The sequence below is a fragment of the Petromyzon marinus genome, chromosome 35, assembly GCF_048934315.1.
Source record: "Petromyzon marinus isolate PM22_M1 ecotype Great Lakes invasive population chromosome 35, UKy_Petmar_22M1.pri1.0, whole genome shotgun sequence".
Lineage (NCBI taxonomy): Eukaryota > Metazoa > Chordata > Hyperoartia > Petromyzontiformes > Petromyzontidae > Petromyzon > Petromyzon marinus.
Genome location: NC_133701.1, coordinates 6101738 through 6125556, shown reverse-complemented (window position 1 = coordinate 6125556; position 23819 = coordinate 6101738). Strand labels below are relative to the sequence as shown.

Genomic DNA, 23819 nt, shown 5'->3' with positions numbered 1-23819 from the left:
CGTGCACGGCAAAAGCTCAGCGGTGTTTATCTGAATCGGCTGAGTGCCTCCAATGGACATTTGTGGAGGAAAATAAATTTAGATTTATATCTCATCGTATTCCACCAGTATGATTCTGCCTCCCCTAGATCGACTCGACCTTAAATCAGTAGGTCGTTCTCGGTGAGTAGAACACCAGAACTGGGGGTAGACAAAGACGGCCGGGCGTGGCGTTGGCCACCCATCCCCTCGTGTGCCGTTCCGGCTTTCTTAGGTGCGACTCGCTTACAGCAAATTGCTCTTCCAGTCTCTTAGGGCTCTAAAGGGGATCTCTGTGTGGGTTTAAACGGTGGGGTTTTGGACTGCGCTGCGATCTCGGGCATCTGAGTTTTTGACTCCCGACCACGACTGACATCCTGCGGTGAAACATATCCGACCCAATCCTGGGCTTCCCCTAGTTCGACTCAGCCTCAAATTAGTACTTGGCGCGGTGTGTACGCATCCATGTTAGGGAAACAAAGACGACCGGGCATGCTGCTGGCCGTGACGGCATCTGTAGGTCTCTCGCTAACAGCACTTGCCACAAAAAGTCTGCCGAATGCTATACGGTTGTTGATATTTGTCTCTTTGGCGTATGCGTTTGAGTGAGTATACGGACTTTGCATTTTCACTGAGCGAATAAAGTTCGAGGTTTTTTTTAATAGCGCCTTGGGGTCGGGGGAGGAGGTGGGGTGGGGGTGGCAAGAGGCGTCACAGCCGACGCTGATTGACTCACATAAGCGTGGGAGCAAGAGCCGCATGCAACAACGTGGACACGGGGACAGAGAGAGACAGAGAGAGAGAGAGACAGAGGGAGCGTGGGAGGGAGTTCAGAAGAGCAGTGCTCAATGATTCCTGCCACAAGCAGAGACCGACAAAGGGTCAGCGTCATTCACGGTGCGTGCACGTGTACGTATTCGGTTCTGGGCTGCCCCCTAGGTTGACTCGGCCTCGAATGAGTACCTGTTGCGATGTGTAAACATCGCCACGAGGGAGACAAAGGCGGCCGGGAGTGGCGCTGGCCACTCACCCTCTCGTGTTCTGTACCAGCCTTCGTAGATGCTCGCTAACAGCACTTGTCCCAAAAGTCTGTTAAGGGTAGACATTTGTCTCTTGTATACGAATGTCTATATGTATGGCAGATGTATTAATTCGTGCGTGTATCAAAGAGCGGTGGCGCAGTAGTTAACGCACTCATTTTGGCGTCCTTTGCTCTATAGCACCGCTGAGACGAAGCCATATAGGAGGATGGCTCTGGTGTAGGCCAATAATTTTCTAGCGCAATGCAAACATTATCAAGGCATAGTTGTTCGCACGTTTTACCACAGGCATGTGTGGTTAATGCAGACTCGATGCCTTGGAATATGTGTCGAGTTCAAGCCTTTTCTTTAAAAAATATATATTATTAAGTTATTGTTTTCGTCATTTGTATGCGGTGTTGGTGGTCCAATATTTAAATGCTCTTCCCTATAGATGCCGCGGGAAGGTGGTGGTGGTGAATTACAATAGCCACTGCGGTGTTCTTTTGACATTTTAGAGAAGTGAATGCATGCGTGGACCGGCCGTGTTTGTGGCATGGTTACGTTGCAAGTTCAACATTCGGCACATTAGGCGTGGACACGACCCCCCCTACACGTAGCCTTCACAAATAATGCTTCCTCCAAGCTCACAGAGGCACGGCGGTGGAATGGGGAAGGGGGGAGTCGGGTGCTTGGGTAAGTGCTGGGAGGTTGGGGGTTAGGGCATGGGTGGGATGTCGAAGGGGTTGATGGTGGTGGTCGCGTAGTGGAAGCTGTAGTTGCAGTGTGTGCGCAAGTGTGTGTATCGCGTTGCGCTACGAACCTGGCGACCCCGGGTTCGTTTCCTGCTCACGGCCAACACCGGTGACGATTATATCTGAACCGGTCCTGGGCCTCCCCTAGGTCGGCGCAGCCTCAAATGAGTACCTGGTGCGATGTGTAAACATCGCCACTAGGGATACAAAGGCGGCCGGGCGTGGTGTTGGCCACCCACCTCCTCGTGTGCCCTGCCGACCTTCAATAGGTGCTCGCAGACAGCACATGGCCCCTACAGTCTATTACAGGCTACACGGGGGATCTTTGTCTTTGTTATAGATTAGTGTTGGGAGCGGTAGCGCAGTGATTATAGCTCGCTGCGCTATCGAGTTCCATCTCCACTGGTGAGCCAAAGGTGGCCGGGCGCGGTGCTGCCGACACCACCCCCTCGTGTGCGGGGTTCAACTCGCGAGTGGCCGCGAACAGCATTTGCTCCGACAGTCTGTTGAAGTGGGGGAGTCTTTGCCTTTGTAGAGCGCTGTGGGCTCAGCGCACTGCGACAGGAACCGAGTTGGATGCCCGAACCACGGACGGCTCAGCGATAGCTTAACCTGTCCAATGCCTCCCTCCCCATCGCCCTAAAAACACGAGTTCTGTGAAACACCGCGCCGGACTTCGTGGACGCTCGCAAGCGGCACTTGCTTCTTCAGCGCCCACGACGTTTGCAGGCTACACGGGTGATCTTTATCCTTGTCCTGGGGGGGGGGGTGGGTGGGTGGGGAAAAGGAGGCAGAGTGTTAGGGAGAGGTAGGTCACTTCGGGAAGTCGTAGGAAGGGAGGGAGGAAGGAGAGAGAGAGGGGAGAGAGAGGGGGGGGCAGGGGAGAGAGAGAGAGGCGGAGCTTTAAATGAAGAGAGAAGCCCCTCTCCCACAGAGCTCAGCTCCACTCGCAGGCTCAGAGTGCGCACCGGGTTTACTAAACCAGTCGGACAGACTCAGAACTTCAGCACTTGTCTGCCTCTCTCTCTCTTACTTACTTACACACACACACAGATCTCTTTCACTCAAGCACACACATACATCTATCTCTCTCTCTCAGTAGAGAGAGAGAGAAGACTCAGCGTCGCTACAACTGAAGCGTGGTGGTTCAAGATTCAACGGTCATCATCTTCAGTATCTCTCTCTCCCTCCCTCTCCTGGAGTAGCGGTAACTCTCAGCCCCGCCGCTATTATCTCTGTCATACGAGTCTCTTCATTCGGAGCTGCCGGAAGTCCCCTCCCGGCCGCCTTTGTCTTCCCGGCGTCTCGGCAAACGAGGTTGAGTGATTTGTCGCACGTTGATCACGCCGCACGTGCGCGCGCACACGCAACACATGCAAGCAACGTGTGTGTGCAGGCACACGATATTCAACACGTGCACACGCTCAACGACTGGACGCACACGTGTACACGAGCACACACGTGCAACACGTGCAACACGCATACAAAACACGCACACACACACGCAGACCCGAGAACACACAATCTCGCACACACGAACAGGAGTGTGTACGCAGAAAACACCACGTTTACACATGCATACACGCAGATAAGGGTCCCCCGTATAGCCTTTGACAGACTGTTGGGGGCAAGTTCAGTGACCGAGCACCTGTTAAGGTCGGAACGGCGCAAGGAGAAGGTCCGTGGCCAACTGCCCGCACGGCCGCATTTGGTCTCCCCAGTAGTGATTTTGTTTTTTTACACACCGCACCAGGTGCTCGTTTAAGGCTGAGTTGATACAGAGGAGCCCCAGGACCGGTTCAGATAATCGTCACTGGTGTTGGTGGCCGTAAGCGGGGCGTCGGGTGGTTGGGTTCGTAGCGCAGCGCGCTAACGGCTACACCCCCCCACACACACATGTACAGGTGAGCACTGGCACACTAGCGTATAACACGCGCAACGTGTGCTACAGCCGCGCGAATTGAATCCCGCATCCCCAGAAAAAAGGAGGCTCCGTCACGATGATAGGATAAGGGGATGGGTTCCCCGACTTATGCTCGCTCTCTCTCCACGCGTCGATCATTGATACCGGTGGTCATCCCGAGCCAGACGACGCGATGGCCCCATCCACAAATACGAAGGAGACATCACAGCGGTACGCTCCCGCTACTCCTGACGCCGTTGTCTGGGCTTGACCACCTGAATGTAAAATAGTCGTTGTTGCACGGCAGCTACATCGGGTTAGAACGGGGAATGAGCGGTGGCACGGCAGTTAGTGCACTGCGCTCCATACCCGAGGGCATATGTGACATGTGTACGTATGCACGTGTTTCTGTGTGTGGGTGCTGGCCACCCACCCCATCGTGTGCCGTGCTGGCCTTCATAGGTGCTGCTTCGCTAAAAGCACTTGCCCCAAAATCCTGTTAAGGCTATACGGGGGATCTGTGTATCTGTATACCTGTATTTGGAGGTCGGAAAGTGTAGTAGCCAGCGCGCTGCACTACGATCCTGGCGAAATATTCGCAACTTAAATCTGGCGAATATTTTAAAAGGTTATGAGCCTCGCTTTAGGTCGACTCGGCCTCAAATGAGAGACAAACGCGGCTGGGCGTAGTGTCGACCACTCACTCCCTGGTGCTCGCTAATAGTGCTTTCCCCAACAGTTTGTTCAAGGCTAACACGGGGGATCTTTGTCGATGTTTTGTTATACCTGATCGCACGCGGGCAAGCCCACATACGTATATGCGTGTAGTATGAAAACGTGTATTTCTATTTTAGCTACGGCTAACATCACTGACGCATGATCCTGTATTGTATGTGAAATGGTTCTGCCTCCACATCCAACTTGACCAACCCGCATTGACCACCGTGCCAAAGTATGGTCACCCCCACCACTCCACCACTGGCATGGCGTGGCAATGCCTTCAACCAGTAGTAATCTTTGCCAAATTGCTCATAAGTCGCATAATTATAACACAATCTAATAATTGGCTCACATGTTGCGCAATGGTCATTCTTAGGGCATTGACTTTATAGTAGGAGGGTCGTTCTTCGCACTCTGAATACAGTTGACCTATTCACCGTTTAGAATTCATACTTATCGGATTTTACGGACCGTGTGTTTCGGGGTTTGTCCGAGGAACTGGTTTATACGTCTCTCGCCATCGATGATGATGTTGTTAGCCGTGGCCAGGAATCTAACTTATCCGGTTGGCGGGTTGTAACTTCATAGTGCAGCGCGCTAATCACTGCGTCACCACTCCTACCCAGTAACTCTGTTGAAAGACGGCAGCTTCATTGAGAGACGTGGTCTGATTTCTAATCTGTGTTTGTGTCACCACTGCCAACGCAGTCGCTTAAGTAATTTTATTTCATTATTTTCACTGTTGAACCAGCAGTGTTGTGAGTGATTTCCTCAATTCTTCTTGTGCGCCATGAAGAAGGGCACACTTTTTTTCTGAATGACTGGGTTTCCGAGTTGTCTAGTTATAATCCACTGCTGGATGAAGACCTCCTAAAGTCTTTTGATGATGGGGGGGGGGGGGTGCTGTTGTTTGACCATACTTCACCACGTTGGTCAGTTGCGGGTTGGAAGAGATGTGTGGGTGTCCAGGACCGGTTATGATATCATTCGCCGCTGATTATGTCAATCGAACTAAAGACAACCTGGTTCGTAGTGTAAATTAGTTCACTGCTTCGCCGCCGCTCCCCACCAAGTTACGTTTATTCGAGATGAAAAAGTCTCTTGGAATATTTATAGGACTGATAGAAAATAATCAGTTCTTTAAAAAAACTCATACCACTGAAAAGTGGGACCAATGCTATTTACATCAACATCGTCATCTGCAACATCGTCATCATCAGCATCGTGATCAGCATCGTCATTTTCATCAAAATCGTTATCAAAATCGTTATCAAAATCGTTATCAACAACATTGGTGTCGTTGTGTTCCTTTCCATGACCAACATGCCAAAAAATAAAAAGTGCGTCATTAAAATACAAATTAGTATAAATACCCATCATCATCACCATCGTCAGCATCATCGCAATGATAGCCTCACACACAGTGGCAAGTTTTACGGAGATGATAATAACGTTCGAAGATTATACGGATTACAAACGAGAGAGGGGACCCATTCGGTCCATCTGGATCCCAGCGGGTGGAGTGGTGGCGCAGTGATTAGCGCACAGCGCGATGACCTCGACAGCCTGAGTGGAGAGTGATATCAGAACTGCTCCGAGACGCCTCCACCTCCCTTCACCAACCCGCGGTGACTAGCGCGGTGAAGTATGGCTAAATAAGCCTCCACGTCGGACGCTACTTCGGGGGAGGGGAGCGGTGGGGGGGAAAGTCTTCATCCAGTGGTGGACTGACGAGGTAAAGGCGCAGCCCTGCAAGTGCTTGCTCACGCCACTGCTGGTGGAAGGGCCTCCGTTATTGGGAGCTGGAAGAGGTTGGAGCACCCTCACTTTAACCCCACGACACGCGAACTGCTCACGACGAACTGACATACACCTCCGAAAACTTTAATCGATGGATAGAGGTAGGGGGTGGGAGGAGGATGGGGGGGGGGAGTTAAGAAACTTTTTTCTTCTCATTGCTTCAACTGTCGCGCCGGGAGATCGAATCTAACCGACAGCCCCTTGCTTTGGCCGGTGTTGACGCTGTGGCACCACGACAGCTCTCGCGGATTTACATCGGAGCTGTGAATGGAGGTGAATGGGGGTCTCCCACCTTGAGGAGTCACCACGGTGGCTAGGAGATGTTAACGAACCACGCCTGGTATGCAGGAGGTCGTGGGATCGATCCCAACCCTGACGCCTGCTGTATATTTGGAGTTTGCTTGTCTCTCTCTCTCTCTTATCATCATCACGATGGCTAGGATATGTTAATTACCACGCCTGGTATACAGGAGGTCGTGGGATCGATCCCAAACCCTGACGCCTGCTATATATTTGGAGTTTGCGTGTCTCTCTCTCTCTATCATCATCATTATTATCACGGTGGCTAGGATATGTTAACTACCTCGCCTGGTATGCAGTAGTTCGTGGGTTCGATCCTGATCCTGACACCTGCTATATATTTCAAGTTTGCGTCTCTCTCTTCCTCCGTGATCGCGGTGGATTTTTTTCCAGGTCCTCTGGTCTTTGTCCTCCACATTCAGAGTCAACGTCGCGTGTTGAGAGTATTTGGCTGCTGTAAATTTCCACGCGATGATGATGAGCCACTTTCTTGAGCTGTCATTTGTGATAGCCAGGTCGCTTCTGAAAAATAACGATCGAGTAGGTCTGAGTGGGCCTTAGTAAAAAAAAACGAGGACATAGAAATGGTTGATTCTCAACGGACCGTCAAGAGGCATTAAGCAGAACTGTATTTTCGAGGAAACAAATCATCCATTGCTGCTGTTGCGTTAGCGCTGGCGCACAAGCAACAAATAAGAGCACGTTAGTCGCGAACGACGTTTCGGGAAACGTGGGGAGGATGCATTTAACTTAACGTGAGATGCAAGAGTCTGCTTGAGACGGCGCAGTCTGATCATTTCACAAATTCAGAGCTTGCGATCGGACGATTAAGCTCCCAGGCAGCCTGAGTGACGCGTCGTGGTGCGTTGATGTGGAATTTGGTAGTTAAAAGTTTTAAGCCACAAGTAAAGGAGGAGGAGCTTTTATCGTTCAGAGTTTGACCCTTACATTGGCACGTACAGAATAAACACAATATTTTTTGTGAACGTGAAAACAAGCAGGGTTATGACAAGAATGTTGCCACAAAATGACCGCATGGCCTCACCCATAAAGAAAATATGGCTGGTTTCTTTGTGGGTCTATAGTTCTATGTAAATGTATGGATCTCTCTGTGAGTACAATATGTTTCTGTGTGAGTCTGTAGGTGTCAGTGTTAGTCTATGCGTCTGTGTGGCTATATCGGTCCTTCTGTGAGTCCATAGGTGTCTGTGTGAGTCTAGGTCTCAGTGTAAGTCTATGCGTCTGTGTGGATATATGGGTCCCCGTGTGAGTCTATGGGTGTCTGTGTAAGTCTTCGGTCTCTATGGATGTCTATGGGTCTCCATACAGTACAAGACAATGTGTATTCATATAGCGTCCTCCAGAAGTTGTACAGAAGGTCCGCATGTTTTTTGAACGTAAAGAGGCAGAGAGAGGCAGTCGGTGATTGTCGGCGAGGTGAAAGGGAAGATCCTGAGCCTGAACTTGAACAGGGGACAGAAAGTGGACACAGCACGGATGGACGCAGGAATTTACTTGCAGTCCGTGAGGGCAGCAGAGGAGAAAAAGCGACCTCCCACTACTCAAGCAACACGGAGCTGCGACAGAGAGCTGTGGTGGCAACCGAAATGTGTGATTATAGAGTTATTGTTGTTGACTCGTATTGGTTGTTATTCCGCATATATAACTAGCAAACGCTGAATTCACGTGTATATATCGTCTTCCTCAAGGATAGATGCATATTTATTTTCACATGCTGTGTATGAGTCATATCACATTATTTGTTTCTCCCTAAACAGTGTTCTCCATAAAACGTAATACGGTACATTTCCTTTCACGATATATATTATTCTCTAATACTAAGCTACCACAGTGGGCTTGCTACCATACATATATGTGCTCGAGAGGTGCAGTTCTTTAAAGTAACTAATTGATAGCATCTGCCACCACGGATGGTACCGATGATAAACTATTTGGTGATGCTGCTGCTGCTACTGCGCTCCATAGGTACGATTAACATTAACACATTCGTCAATAACAACGCTGTGGTCTTCAAATAAATAAAACAGACATTCAGCGACGTTTCGGCAACTTTTTTACGTCATGTAACATTGTTTTACGAACGAGGAATAAAATCCCACTTCCTGAAACGTCATCTGTTCAATATGTGCCATTTTAAGGCCACGGTGTTATTGAAAGAATGTGTTAACATTTCTGTTGTGCGTGATAAACGCTTGAGAGAAGGCCGACCGAGATAATAATAATAACTATAATGTATTCATCGTCATTGATACAAACTGCATCTCACATTCGTTGCGGACCCTTAGACGAGGTGGAAATCATCATGAGCAGCAAGGCGGTTCGCCGAGAACCAACAATTGCCCAAGGGCTGCAGTCCTCTTACAATTAAGATGTTTTCAGGCAGTTAACGTGGGAGGAAACCTAATCGTCCAAAAGAAAAAAACGACGCGCGCGAGGGCACAACACAACACCCGAAAAGACGGGACAATGAGGTGGAGGATGCATTCTCCTGGCGAGTCAGGGTATGGCAACTGCTTCGACAGCCACCGGGAAGGGAGTTGCGCAACATTCGTGCCATCCACCAACCAACCCCTCTGCTGCGCCCGCAGAGGCTGTCGTGATTATTGATCATGGGCCACGTGCGTATAGCCGCCACCGCCCAGCTGGCTGGCTCGAGATGCGACGAAAGTTCATGCGAATTTCGAGTGATTTTTTTCATAGGCGTGCGTGCGTGAGTGGGTGGGTGCGTGCGTGCGTGCCTGCGCGCGTGCGTTAGCTCGTGTGTGTTACGTATGCACGTGTTTATACGAGCGGCCGTCTGATCAGGCAGGGGCCACGCCATGGGACAGCGGGTGAGATATTCCACCCCGACCAAGAGATACTTGTGGCCCCTTTGAGAAATTGGCAATGGGTCTAAAATGTCAAGGGCCACAAAGTTCGTTAACGCGTGATACCTTGATCCATTGCAGCGAGGGCCGATCGTGCAAAACCGGAGGCTTCCGGCGGGCGCAATCCTGACCTCCCTTGATGAACAGTGCCACATCGTCCTCCATGCCCGGCCAATAATAGTCACGCTTGATGGTTAAGAAAGTTTTCCGAACACCCAAGTGCATTCAATTCTCGTGCATTACGCGAGTTAGTTTCCCTCGGAGGACTGTGGGTACCACAACACAGTACCTCTGTAGCTCAGCGTCCCATCGCATAAGGAGGCCATCATGAAGGGCAATGGCTGGGGACGCCGCCGGAGCGGTCTTATGGTCGGCCGGTTTAATGCGGCTTCTTAGTTTCAACAGAGAGGTATCCTCCATCTGTAGGCAGGACCCTTTACTTTGAGTGAGGACCAGTCCGCGATCTGCGGGCATTGGCACTCCCTGCGGAGGAGCTAGCAACTGAGGCGCGCTCCCAACTGCAGGCCTGCAACGACTAGCGGCCATCGCATATTCACATCCACCATGCGGTGCCAGCCGAGACAAGGCGTCCGCATCACCATGCTGTGCCCCTCTTCCTGTGAATGACATCGAAGGAATACTCCTGCAACACTTCGAGCCAGCGGGACAGCTGACCCGGAAGGTTGATATATGCGCAGGGAGTATTGCAAGGCGGCATGATCCGTACGAACGAGAAACCGCCTACCATACAAGTAGGGCCTGTACAACTGTACAAAGTAAACAATGGCCAGCAGGTTTCTCTGCGCATTACACAATAACGCTGCTCTGCGGAGGATAACAAGCGGCCGTCATAGGCTACAACTCTTTTGGCGCCGTCGACCACCTGCGAAAGCACAGCCCCTATGCCCTTGTCGCTGGCGTCGGTATCCAGGACAAAGGGCAACGAGGAGTCGGGGTAACCCAGGGGAGGCGCGTCAGCAAGGGAATCCCGAAGCGCGACAAACACTTCCTCCTCCTCCTCCTCCTTGCCCCAACGAAATGTTTGGCCCTCAGCGGACAGCGCGTGGAGTGGCTTGGCAATGGTCACGAAATCCCGGACAAAACGGCGGTAGTACGAGGCAAACCCCACGAAACTGCGAACCTCAGAAACTGATGTAGGGGTTGGCCAAGCACCAACACAGTTTTGTCAGGGTCGGAGGCAACCCCCGATGCGCTCACATTATCCAAATTCTTCACGGACGACTGCAACAAGTGGCACTTCTGGGGTTTAAATTGAAGGTTAGCAGCGCGCACCTTGACGAAAACCGATCACAGGCATTGCAAATGCTCTTCAAATGTGCGGCTGAAAACAATGTCATCCAGTTATATGAGACACGAGTCCCACTGTAGGCCCGCCAAGACCAACTCCATGAGGCACTGAAAAGTGGCCGGGGCAGAATGGAGGCCCATAAGGAGCCGATTAAAATGGAGCAAACCCTTGGGTGTGCGGAACCGCGTACCCGAGAGAGCATCCAGCAAGTCGTCCATGCGGAGAAGTGGGTAGGCATCTGCCACGGAAATTTTGTGAATTTTGCGAAAATCAACGCAAAACCAGAGACCCCCATCCAAGTTTCTTAACCAAAACTGTGGGGGCCCCCATGGGCTATTAGAGGGAGAGATGATATCTGCCGCCAACATCTCATCGACAGCGATGCCAGAGGAAGCGGTCGATGTGGAGGCGGAGGAAGATGGCGTCCTAAGGAAGGCTCCAAAGTTGTTGCGGCAGCCCCCGGCGATGTGGCCTGGCTGGCCACACCTGAACCGAGTGGTGGGCGAAGGGAGGAGCCCTCGCTCGCCACTGCCCTCCCGGCCGACGTCCTCCAGCACCCCTCCCGCGCTTGGTCGCGTCCGATGAAGGCGCACGCCTGCTCACCCTCCTGTGGCGTGACGACCTCCATTGGCTTCAGTTGCCCTGCACACGCTGCCACACCAGGCCACTGGCGCAGGCCGATGGTGGCCTGAACGCCCTGGGCCACTTTAAGAGAGGACAGTTTGGCCTCCTCAGCGATGGAGGCCAGCTCCCGCGCCAGCCAAAGGAGTCGCCCCAGCGCCAGGAAGACGAGCACCGCTGTGTCCATGGTGGGGTAGGCCGCCTGCCCGAGCGCCAGCAGCGCGCCGCGGAAGGCGAGAGGCGTCTCGGCCTCCCCCCGTCGCCGCAGCAAAAATCTTCGGCGTGCGTTAGATGGCGGATCAAAGATCGCGGCCATCTGAGCGCACGCCCGAGGAAGTGTCGCTCGATCCACGGCTGGGATAGCATTGAAGGCGGCCATCTCCAGGGCCCCGGACTCCAGTGGCATCGTGGGGACCACATCTAGGCTGTCCTCGTCTTCCGACTGCACTATGGGTGGGTTCTTGCGCTTCGCAGCCGACTTGGACGTGACGACGGCAAAGGTTGTAGACCACTTCTGGCACCAAATGTTGCGCAGTACAACCACGCGGAGAAGAAGAATACTACAAGGGCTTTTGCCGTTTATTAATACACTCTCACACTCGGCATCCTACACTCACACCCGTGTAGCTACACTCTATCTCGGTCCTTCACCCGGACACTGAATACTATTTAGACCCTACCCTCGGCTATCCCTTTGGCTCTCTCACTCGTCTGCTCGGAGCGGGGGATCAGCCAACATCGCTCCTGGCTCCCCATGACGACCACGCCCCCGTCACGGGGTCAACCTTAAGAACCCCTTGGGCGGCTCCTCCCCCCAGCTCGGCTCCGCCCACGTTCCCGAAAGTGCTTTCCAAAAGCCCCATACGTAACCCGTGACGTTACGTCATCCTTGATTCTCAACCCGCTCGCACTTCCTTCCTTTCACCCCCTCATTGGTTTCTGTATTTTCTGTTTGCACAGTCACATAATCACTTTAAGATGTTTTCTTGTTCATGTTTTTTGTTTGTTGCGGTTGCACCCGATTCAAGAGCCGAATGGTTCACAGGGCTATACCAAATAAATGAACTATGAACTATGAACTACTCCTCTACACCTGTGTGTGTGTGTATGTGTGTGTACAAAGGCGGTGGTGCTGGCCACCCACTTCCTCGTGTGCCGTGCCGGCCTTCATAGGTGCTTGCTAACAGCACTTGCCCCATAAGTCTGTTCAGGCTATAGGGGGGAACTTTGCCTTTTGTGTGTGTATAGTATGTTGCCTGGAGCGATAGTGCAACAGTTAGCGTGCCGCGCTACGAACCCGGCGACTCGAGTTCGATTTCCCGCTCACGGCCAACACTAGTGACGATTATCTGAACCGGTCTTGGGCCTCCCCTAAGTCGACTCAGCCTCAAATGAGTACCTAATGTGCTCTGTAAAAACATCGCCAATGGAAGACAAAGGCGGCCGGGCGTGCTGATGGCCACCTACCCCCTCGTGTGCCGTTTCGGCCTTCATAGGTGATCGCTAACAGCACTTGCCCAACATGCTGTTAAGGCTGTACGGGGGATCCTTGTCTTAGTTTTTGTGTAAGTATTTTGAACTACGTAGCCAACCGTGGTAATCGTTGGTGCGGGGGAAGGACAACAAGTTAAACACAAAACTCAGTGCTAAAGAGATGAGTTTTCAATCTAGATGATTTAAAAAGTGCATAGCTCCAGTGGCTTCCTATTATCGGAAGGGAGAGCGTTCCAGACGGCCGCGGAAGCGCATCTGAAAGCGCGCAATGCGGTGACCGCCGTCTTTGTTCGATGGCCCAGCAAAAAAATCCCCTGCGAGGATGACGGGAATTCGCGTGATGGCTTGCGCTCCTTGACGAGATCAGCGAGGCATTGTGGTTCACTTGTGACGAGCACTTTGCGTGTAATGACTGCGACCTGATGACGTGTGTCGAGAACGCATTCTCAATATTGACGACACCTTCGCCAACATCATCATCATCATCATCATCATCAAAACAATAATAATAAGACGGTGTGACCTTAAAATAAAGTAGGTCATCGGCGACTTAACGAGCAATGGGTGTGGGAGGAGGAGGAGAGGGGGGGTGGGTGGGTCTTTAATTCCCCATTGGATTGACAAAGGGTCTGGAAATGAACGTTAATGATAGTGTCCAAGGGCTCCGCCATGGGTGCACAATGTTCCAAACTTTCGAACATCGACGGCACGGCGTCTGTAAAAGTCCCTGGGACATCCGGGGAGACGCTTTGGCCAAATTCTCGCACTATTTACTCGACAGACCGGGGTCGGGACTCGAACCGTGTCGCAAAAGCGGGAATCGAGCTCGAGTCTCGCTGAACGACTCGTGAGCTTGAACTCATGGCCACGCAAATCGACGCGCAAATCGACGCGACCACGCACTGCAACACGACCACGCACTGCAACACGGCCACGCACTGCAACACGGCCACGCACTGCAACACGACCACGTACTGCAACACGACCACGCACTGCAACACGACCACGCACTGCAACACGGCCACGCACTGCAACACGACCACGCACTGCAACACGGCCACGCACTGCAACACGGCCACGCACTGCAACACGACCACGCACTGCAACACGACCACGCACTGCAACACGACCACGCACTGCAACACGACCACGCACTGCAACACGGCCACGCATTGCAACACGACCACGCACTGCAACACGACCACGCACTGCAACACGGCCACGCACTGCAACACGACCACGCACTGCAACACGACCACGCACTGCAACACGACCACGCACTGCAACACGACCACGCACTGCAACACGACCACGCACTGCAACACGGCCACGCACTGCAACACGACCACGCACTGCAACACGACCACGCACTGCAACACGACCACGCACTGCAACACGACCACGCACTGCAACACGACCACGCACTGCAACACGGCCACGCATTGCAACACGACCACGCACTGCAACACGACCACGCACTGCAACACGGCCACGCACTGCAACACGACCACGCACTGCAACACGACCACGCACTGCAACACGACCACGCACTGCAACACGACCACGCACTGCAACACGACCACGCACTGCAACACGACCACGCACTGCAACACGACCACGCACTGCAACACGACCACGCACTGCAACACGGCCACGCACTGCAACACGACCACGCACTGCAACACGACCACGCACTGCAACACGACCACGCACTGCAACACGACCACGCACTGCAACACGACCACGCACTGCAACACGGCCACGCACTGCAACACGGCCACGCAAACGGGTTCCGTGCGCGCGGAGTTTTTGGTTCGTTGGCCTTTGCTTGAAACAAACGCTGCAAAGTGCGCAAAGAAGCGTGTAGGGGTGCATGCTTTGAACATGATGCCGAGAGAGGAACGCGCGGCGTGGCAAACACGCGCAAGTGTTACCATATTGAGCGTCAGGACCATTAAGGGAGGGCTGGGCAGGACCCCATCGCGCCTCGGAGCTCTCAGGGGGCTCGTGGTCGAGACTAACGACGGAGTGGCAGTCAAAGAGAGAGAGAGAGGCCGGGGGGTGGGGGGGTAACACTCCCGAGAGGACGTTCTCCGGCAGCGGGATGTGGACACGGGTTGACTAAACTCGCACCGTGTGTGCAGGTGCTTTGCGACGGATCGATTGTTGCATCGCACGACCGTGAGTAGACGGCGACTGCTTGGAGAGTGGAATCGGCCTTAATGCAAGAAGTGGATAGATCGTGGCCGATTATTTAAAAAAAAATGTTGCACCGAAGGGTCGCTAATTAACGAGTGAGTACACGAGGCGCTACCCACCCCCCCCGCGCGCCCCTTCCACGGCGCCGCATGTCGGATGCGCGGAGGTAGAGACTCGGAGTTCCCAGAGTCGCCTCTCTTCTTCCTCCTCCTCCCCCTCTGCCTCCTCTTCCTCCTCTTCCTCTTCATGCCCCGCACTGTTTTGTTTTTGTCATGCACGGCGTTTGCGCGTCCACGGTTCCCTCGCGCTGCATTGTGCGCATTGTGTGCGCGGCTCGAGCTGGGGGAGAGAGGAGGCGCGGGAGAGGAGGAGGTGGTGGAGGAGGCGAGAGAGGCGGAGGAGGCGAGAGAGGAGGAGGAGGTTGGAGGAGAGAGAGGCGGAGGAGGTTGGAGGAGAGAGAGGCGGAGGAGGCGAGAGAGGAGGAGGAGGAGCCGGGCTGTGCAAACACGTGCAGCGCATACAGATGCGCAAAAGGGGGCAGCTCCATCCTCCTCCTCCCCCCCTCACCATCCCACCCCTCCCTCTATCGCTGAGCTCTCCTCTCTCGTGCTCTCCTCTCCCCTCACTCTCTCACTTTCTCACTCTCGTCCCTCTTTTCTCTCCTCGCAATCTCTCTCTCGGAAATCTCTCTCCCTCTCACCTCTCTCCTCATCTTCCTCACTCTCTCACTTTCTCACTCTCCCTTTTCTCTCTCCGAGCATGCTCTCTCTCTCTCCAAGCTCCCTCTCAAGTCGAGATCTATCTCTCTTTCTCTCTCCAAGCTCCCTCTCAAGTCGAGATATCTCTCTCTCCAAGCTCCCTCTCAAGTCGAGATCTCTCTCTCTCTCTCCACGCGTACTGCTCTCCTCTCCCCCACCTCTCTCTCTTTTTTTTATTTCTCTCCAACTCTCTCATTTTCTCTGAGCGCTCACTCCATCACCCTCTCACTCTGTCTCGCCCCCTCTCTCGCACTCTCTCCTCTCCCTGGACACGACACTTGGTTTATATTTTGTGAACCTTGCTTTGTTTATCATTTCAGTGTCTGCTTAATTTTAATATCCTGCACCACTGTGATTCATCGTTCGTCTCCGATCTACAACAAGACTTCTCTCTTTTCTCTCGATAGTAAATTCGATTGTTGCAGTGGCGCGTCTGTGTCGTGATCTGAGGCATGAAGTTGGGGTCCGGGTTAGGGCTTCAGGGGCTCATCACAACAGCTCTATCCACTCTCCCCCTCTCCTCTGACTTTCCCCTCTCGCTCACTCCCCTTACTCACTCCTCCCGCCCTCCCACCGCGCTCTCTCTCCTCTCTTTCTCTCTCCTTACTCTCCCTTCTCACTCAATCCCCCCCCCCTTCTCCTCTCTCACTTCTCCATCACCCCCCTTATATCGCTCTCTCTCTCTCTCTCTTCCCCTCCCTACCTCTATCACCCCTCCCCCGTGACTCTCTCGCTGCCCATTATGGTGATGGAGAGCGCCAGTTTTCCTCTTTTCTCCCTCATTTTATCTTTCTCTCTCACTCTCTCCTCCCTCCCTCCATCACTCTCCCCCCTCCCCGCCCTCCATCACCCCATCACCGCTCCCCCTCCCTCCCTCCTTCCATCACCCCTCCCGCTCCCTCCCTCCAATCACCCCGCCACCCTCCATCCCTCCCCCGTGTCTCTCCCGCTGCCCATAACGGTGATGGAGAGCGCCAGTTTTCCGTCTGCTGCTCTCCGTGCTCAGACGCAGATCGCTGCTCGCGCGGTTCGCTCTTGATGACCCTCGCCTGTAAATTACTCTCCGGATTGATTACGCGTGCAGCACATTGCTTAATTATTTGTTTGCGCCTCCCTCTGTGTATCTGTGTGTGTACGTGTGTGTGTACGTGTGTGTGTGTACATGTGTGTGTGTACGTGTGTGTGTGTGTGGGGGGAGCAGTAGTGTAGCGGTTAGCGCGCTGCGCTACGAATCTGACCACCCGAGTTCGATTCCAACACCGGTGACGATTTTCTGAACCGATCAGCCTCATAATGAGTACCTGGTGCGATGTGTGAACATCGCCACTGGGGGAGACAAAGGCGGGCGGGCGTGGTGCTGGCTATAGGGGGGGATCATTGTCTTTGTTGTCTGTTGGCTAAATACAGGCGCATTACACGCTATTAGTAGTAGTATAGAGGTGGGAGGAGACGTGCTACGATATCCGGCGGCCCGAGTTCGATTCCCGCTCACGGCCAACATTAAACTGTGCCTCCCCGAGGTCTGTCGACTCAGCCTTACAAATGAGTACCTGGTTCAGTGTGTAACCGTCAGCATTGGGGAGACAAAGGCGATCGGGCGTGGTCTTGGCCAGTCAGAGCGGGGCCAGTCACCCGCTCGTGCTCACTAACAGCACTTGCCCCAACATGCTGTTCAGGCTATACGGGGTATATTTGTATGTGTGGCGCGTGAATGGGTGCGCATGCGTTGACACTAATGTCCTCGTGCTATTGGCTGTTCTCAAAGATTTATGAAATCCCATTGCCCGTGAACTAAAAATCCCTCTCGCTGCAGCCATGCGGGGCGTGCAGCTATTCCCGAATCGAATTTTGAACAGTGCTGTACAATCACATTAATAAGGGCGGTAATGGGACACCGTCTCAAACACAAACGCACGCGGTGTCCATAATATCTTATTGTGATAAATCTGAACCTTAAAATTTTTACTTTGTTCATATTGCGCCGAACAAGAGCGTTGTACGACTCTATCGACCCGACATCGATCCCTGGGCAGCCGTGCGCGACGCGGGTCGCAAATTGTTCCTTGAGCATGGCTTTGAAGCTCCCTCCCCTAGGTTGACTCAGCCTGAAATAACAATAAAATGTGCCATCTGTCTAACCAGGAAAGTTTCGCTGATGAGTCTCAAGGCAAAAATTATTTTGCGGACTAATATTATTTGTCCCCTTGCGCACGTGGGTTTTCTGCAGTGCCCTCCCTCTTGTACAGAACGCTCATCAAGTGGCTGAAATCATCTTAATGTATATAAAGGACTGCAGATCTTGGACAATCGTTGGCGCTGTCATACTCCCTGGCTGCTTGCTTGGTCTGTGACGCGACACTATAAAACTAAAACTTTTAACGACTTTTATTTTCAGGTAAGGCCCACTTAGCTATATAGCTCTTTTTCAGCAGCGACCTGGCCACAAATGATAGCTCACCGAAGTGGCTTATCACGTGGAAATGTAGAGCAGCTTAATACTCTAAACGCACGTCGATTCGAAATGTGGAGGGGAAAATCGACCACGGGGAAAACACGCAAATATATAGCAGGCATCAGGGTCGGGATCGAACTCACGGCCTCCTGTATACCAGGTGAGGTAGTTAACATCTCCTAGCCACCGTGGTGATGATGATGAGAGAGAGACACGCAAACTCCAAATATACAGCAGGTGTCAGGGTCGGGATCGAACTCACGGCTTCCTGTATTCCAGGCGAGGTAGTTAACATCTCCCAGCCACCGTGATGATGATGAGAGAGAGAGACACGCAAGCTCCAAATATACAGCAGGCATCAGGGTCGGGATCGAACTCACGGCCTCCTGCATACCAGGCGAGGTAGTTAACATCTCCTAGCCACCGTGGTGCTATATACAAATACAAATTAACATGATTATTGTTACTACATATTATGACTAACTTAATTAGACTATTTCAGGAGGGTTCTGCATTGGGTGTTTGGCCAATGGAGTTTTTATGTATGTCTTTCTTCTTATTTATTTATTATTCTACAAACACGACTTTATTTATTATTTATCATATATGTAACAGCAGTCATTATTTATTTATTATTTGTATGTGTGTCTTTATTTATTAAGACTGTTTCGCTTCTTGTTGGAAGAAACCCGCGGTGCCCGTAAGAAGAAACCAACGACACACACAAGCAGAGAATGTGACAAAAGTAAACAATAACATCTGCAAACATTGGGGGTGCGTGCACAAACCTCCTTGCTGTACGGCACCTCGGCTTCTTCACACTCGAGTTGGGACGGAGCCGTGATTCCTGCTTCTCGATCAAACTTAACCGTGCTAATTGCACCCCCCCCCCCCCGATTAGCACGGTTGGCTATGTACGGTACGAAAGAAGTTCAACATGAAAACTCTGCCCCCCCACCTCCCACCTTCTGGACTGGGGAATCCTCGTGTAGATCGGGGCTCTGCACAGCAATGAGGATCAAGGAAGCCTCATCACGCAAGAGCTCATCTTTTGTTAAACGTCTTATGATGCTGGTTGTAATCTCCAACGAAACGTCGTAAACATTTACGGTGTACATTACAATACAAATAGATTTTCGCTCTTCAACATTCCTCCTCCACTGTTGTGCGATCAAACAAAGCAATTGACACATTTGCCCCGGAACGTCACAACTTGATTTTGATTGTCTCTGTCGGGGTGGAGGGTTATGGTTTAACAACAACAACAAAAATATGACATTTTGCACGACACGATCAGCTAACCCAAAATAATTTACGAATCAGCATCGTGTCGTTTTATAAACACTGTATCGTGTTAATATATTTTCTGATGGTACTGAGTCCATGCCTGGTGGATCTTTACATTCATTAGGCTTCGAGTCAGACAGCCCTAGACGTTTAACCCGTGTGTAGCTACGAGATAGGAGCTCTTTGCTTTGTATGTTGCTTCATGCCTTGAAGGATCTATCATTCGTAAAGACGCTTGTGCCATTAAGGCTTTCGCGCATTCGCCGGTGTCTGGATGGGATTGCATTGTGCAACGATGTAATCGTCAGCGGCGGTTTCTCCATTTGTGATTTTTTGTTTTACGCGTTCCTATCTCGATTAATTAAATTGATGTTCGGTCATCAAGGTCATGTTCGGTCATCAAGGTTAAGCCTGTCAACCGAATGACCTGGAATGCGTCCAATCTCGCGATATCTCGGAAGCTACGCAGGCTTTGAGCCTGGATAGTGATCGCGTGGCTTTGTCACCGTGCACAAAGCGCCGATATGTGGTAGGGCTAGCAGGGCTACACGTGGTGTGGAGCAGATAGCAGTGCAGCAAAAATCCATTGTTGTACTGTACTGCTATGGATCCCACATCTAGGCTGACCACCTTATTTCATGTTTTTGCTTAGCTCAAGGCGCTCTATGACATAGTTTTAAAAGCTGTAACACAAAGCGAGTGATTTAGACGGCAAAGAAAGTGTGCAAGGACCGAGGAATGAGTGACCACAATAGCAGGCACGTCGGGGGTCACGGAATGGCAGGGGAGGGATAGGGAGGAGTGGAGGGGCGAGGGGAGGGAAGAGGATGGGAATGGGCAATGGGAGAAGAAGTGAGGTTTTGAGAGAGGAACGTAAGAAGGTAAAGGAGGGGGACTGCTGAATGCACGGGGGTGAAGTGTGGTTATATCACTGCCACAAATTGTACAGGGTGTGGAGTCCCTCATCCAGCAGTGGAGTGGCACAACAGCTAACCCTTATAAATTGTCCGTGCTAAGGTCATCAGCTGGCGATGTAGAACACCCGCGGTGGAAATTAATTCACTGCTTGTGGAAGGGCCTCCCCCGAAAGGAGCTGTAGAGAGCCCCTTCTAGAGGGTGTTTGGCCTACTCTTCCACACACAGACAAAGACGTGCTAACCCAACAGCCCTCTCCTTCTGTGTCTGCAGGTACAGGGGCGCGCCTCCGTTTCGCGCCCTGTGATTGGCTGAGCCACCGGCTCGCAGCTGCCGCTCCGCCGTCGCGCCTGCTCGTGATTGGCCGTCTCTCGTGGGGGGATGGGCAGCAAGGAGGGCTCCTCACCTGTACAGGTGAGCAGCAGCAGCACGTGCATTCGCTTCAACGTAACCCAAGCGTCGGTGGTGTGGCCTGATTGCCAATACATTCGACGGTGGTTGAGACGAAATAAACAAGAACCAATGCGAATATGGTCAACAACGAAACAGAAATTGACCATTTCTGTAATTCTTGAATAACGGGCCCACATTCGTGACAGTTTTGCTGTTGTTTTGTTGCCTTGCCACGCTTGGGAATTGGTGTACTTATGCAATTTGAACGTATCTACTTTATTTATTTTATCTATTTATATTTAGTGATTTGCTTACCTTGCCTATACTTTGCACTGCTCTCGGGGTTTTTTTGTATTGTTTGTTGCTGTAACGTTCTGACCCGCCTCTACTGGACATCTGTGGAAAAGTTACTTCGTAGCTCATCGGATTTCTCCAGGATAAATACAGATTCTGAATTAATTAAATGATTGGAGAGGGGAGTGTGAAATTTATGACATTTCCAGTAAACTAGACCAGTATGCAGCATTGGCCCAGAGTGGAACTGGTCCCCCATGTTCCCCACCCTCCCTCAACCTTTCATAGTCCAGAACTTGTGCTCCTCTGATCCATACGCCCCTGGTTCACTTGCACTGCCTGCACGGTTGACACCTAAGCCACTGGGCCCCTTGTTAGTCTATGGGTCACTTTGCTTGACTATGTAAGTCGAGGTGCATATGTGTAAACGTGTGATTATTGAGGATACAACGTGTTGAGTCATTTTGATGTGAATTCACATCACGCTTGTGGCTGCGATGCGTGTGCACGTGGGTGAGAAGTCCCTATTCTCGTCTAGTGCACGTCCTAATGGACTCACAGTGTGTAAGGGGTATAGGGTCTTCCCAACGTGCACCATAATGCACTGCTTTGGAGAAGGTAAGAGTTGAGCGATCACACAGTCGTGTGTGAAACACCCACACCGCGCAAGGTTGCGATGTGGCCAGGAGTTGGCAAGTACAGCAAGTGGGCTCGTGTAAGTCGTTTGTGTGTATATATTTCAGCGATGTCTCCTCGTGTGCACGGTGGGGTTTTTTTTGTTTGTTTTCTGTGCACTCCGGTTTCCTCGCACATGTTAAACCTCATCTTTAAATATACCAATGCTATCTTGTTCCCATAGCCTCAAACTCGCGTGCTACGAACCCATGACACTTAGCCTATTGGTGTGGAGCTACAAGATAATAGCTGTTTTTTTTTATTAGGTGACAGCTTTCTTTTTTTGTAAAGTTCAGGATTTTCCTGAAAGAGTGTCTTGAGACTCTGTGAGGCCTTGCTGCCAGGCGGTGGTGGCGCGTGGCTGTAATCCACTAAATGTATGTACGTTGAACTTCGCTCACACCATACGTATCCAACCGTGTTAATCAGAGGTGCAGGGGGAAGGGCAACAAACTAAACACAAAAGCAGTTGTAAATAAAATTAGTTTTCAAGCACAGCTTCAGTGGCTTCCTAATATTGGAAGGAATGCCGGTCCAGACGGCTGCAGAAGGGCATCTGAACGTGCCCGATGCGGTGACCGTCTTTGTTCGATGGCTAGCCAAAAGCCGCTGCGAGGGTGACCGGAGCTCGTGTGGTGGTTTACGCTCCTGGACGAGAAGAGTAAGGTGTTGCAGTTCATTTGCGGCAAGCACTGTTTATGTAGTTGAGCGCGACCTTACAATGCATCCGTTCGGTAACCGGAAACCAATGCATCTCAGCGAGCACTGGACAGACATGGTCGGATCTTGCAGTCCCTGTCAGGACACGCGCCAGATACATTTGTATGCGCTGCAGCTTGGTAATCTGGAGGAAAGGGTTAGTGGATCAGACAAGCATGGGCGGCCCTTGACTAGCTGCCAGCAACTGGCGCCCCTAAGGCGAACCACGCAATCGGCGCCCCCCCACCCAAGCCCCAAGGTCAGATCTACGCTGAGGTTTTTGGTAAACTGGGGAACACTTTGCCCCTATTTTCCGTTTAATTATTTTTTTTGCGTACTTTTATTGGACAGAGGCATCATTATCGGGTCCGTCCGTCTGTCTGTTCAACCAATACATTCTCAGAAATGTTGAGAAATTAATTATAATTCATATTCCCTCTGTACGCGCACGGGAATCTTCGTTATTTTATCTGGTGTTTTTGGCATTTATATTTTTTTTCACACGAATTTGGCGCCCCACTGAACTTGGCGCCCCAAGGCGACCGCCCAGTTCGCCTGCATGCAGTGGCCGCCTTTTCACACAAACGCTGTGACACTTTCTTCGCGTGGGGATCGAGATAACGCCATAGCCTGGCGTGCCAGGAGAAGGACGAATATCGGTGACATCGTGGTGTTGGTACGAGCCCTGGGGATGGAACGGCGCTGGACAAATTAACGTGTTTACTACGTGTTATTATTATGGGATGTAGAGTGTTGTCCCCTCGCACCTCTCAGTTTCATCCCACGTGCATAAACGTCCATCATGCATTCCCTGAATCCAACTCAATGGGTATAAAGGACTGCAGAGCTTGAGAAATTATTGGCGTTGGCTGACAGACCGCCTAGCTGCTGCCTTCTGGATTATCTGTGGACAATACTGGATATCTTTGAAACACAGCTTCATAGTTAATCGGATTCCTCTAGTCTAACTAAATATTCATATTCTGTGGTTCCTCAGTGACTGTCAAATGCAAGTTGCATTCACAGTGCGATATATATACACACACACATATATACAACTAAACATTATTATAATTTGAATTCTTATTTAATTATATCGTTTTATATATTATATCCGAGGTGACTGCACTGATAGAATGAGGGAAACCTGGGAATTGGGAAGATTTGCAAGCTAAAGACTTCATAGTGAATAAAAATAGTACGTGGGCATTATCCATTTTGTAGCACACGTGGCAAAAACTAAACTAAAAACTAAACTATTTTATTTACCAGGTAAAGGCCACTGAGCTATTAGCTCGCTTTCAGAAGCGACCTGGCGAC

At 51.5% G+C, this 23819-nt stretch overlaps 1 protein-coding gene across 3 annotated transcripts in view; it reads left to right on the top strand.

The window, feature by feature from the left end:
* The first annotated feature begins 2671 nt into the window (after window positions 1-2671).
* The window catches only part of LOC116948902 (sodium- and chloride-dependent glycine transporter 1), a 111588-nt gene continuing 90440 nt past the window's right edge, over window positions 2672-23819 (top strand). For 2 of the 3 annotated variants that reach the window (XM_032966146.2, XM_032966145.2), the window contains exons 1-2: window positions 2672-3109; window positions 20712-20852. In XM_032966146.2, coding sequence (XP_032822037.1) covers window positions 20820-20852 — 33 coding nt within the window. In that variant the 5' untranslated portion in view covers window positions 2672-3109; window positions 20712-20819. Of the gene's footprint in view, window positions 3110-18898; window positions 18982-20711; window positions 20853-23819 lie in introns of all 3 variants that reach the window. The other variant, XM_076071883.1, reaches the window with a different exon arrangement.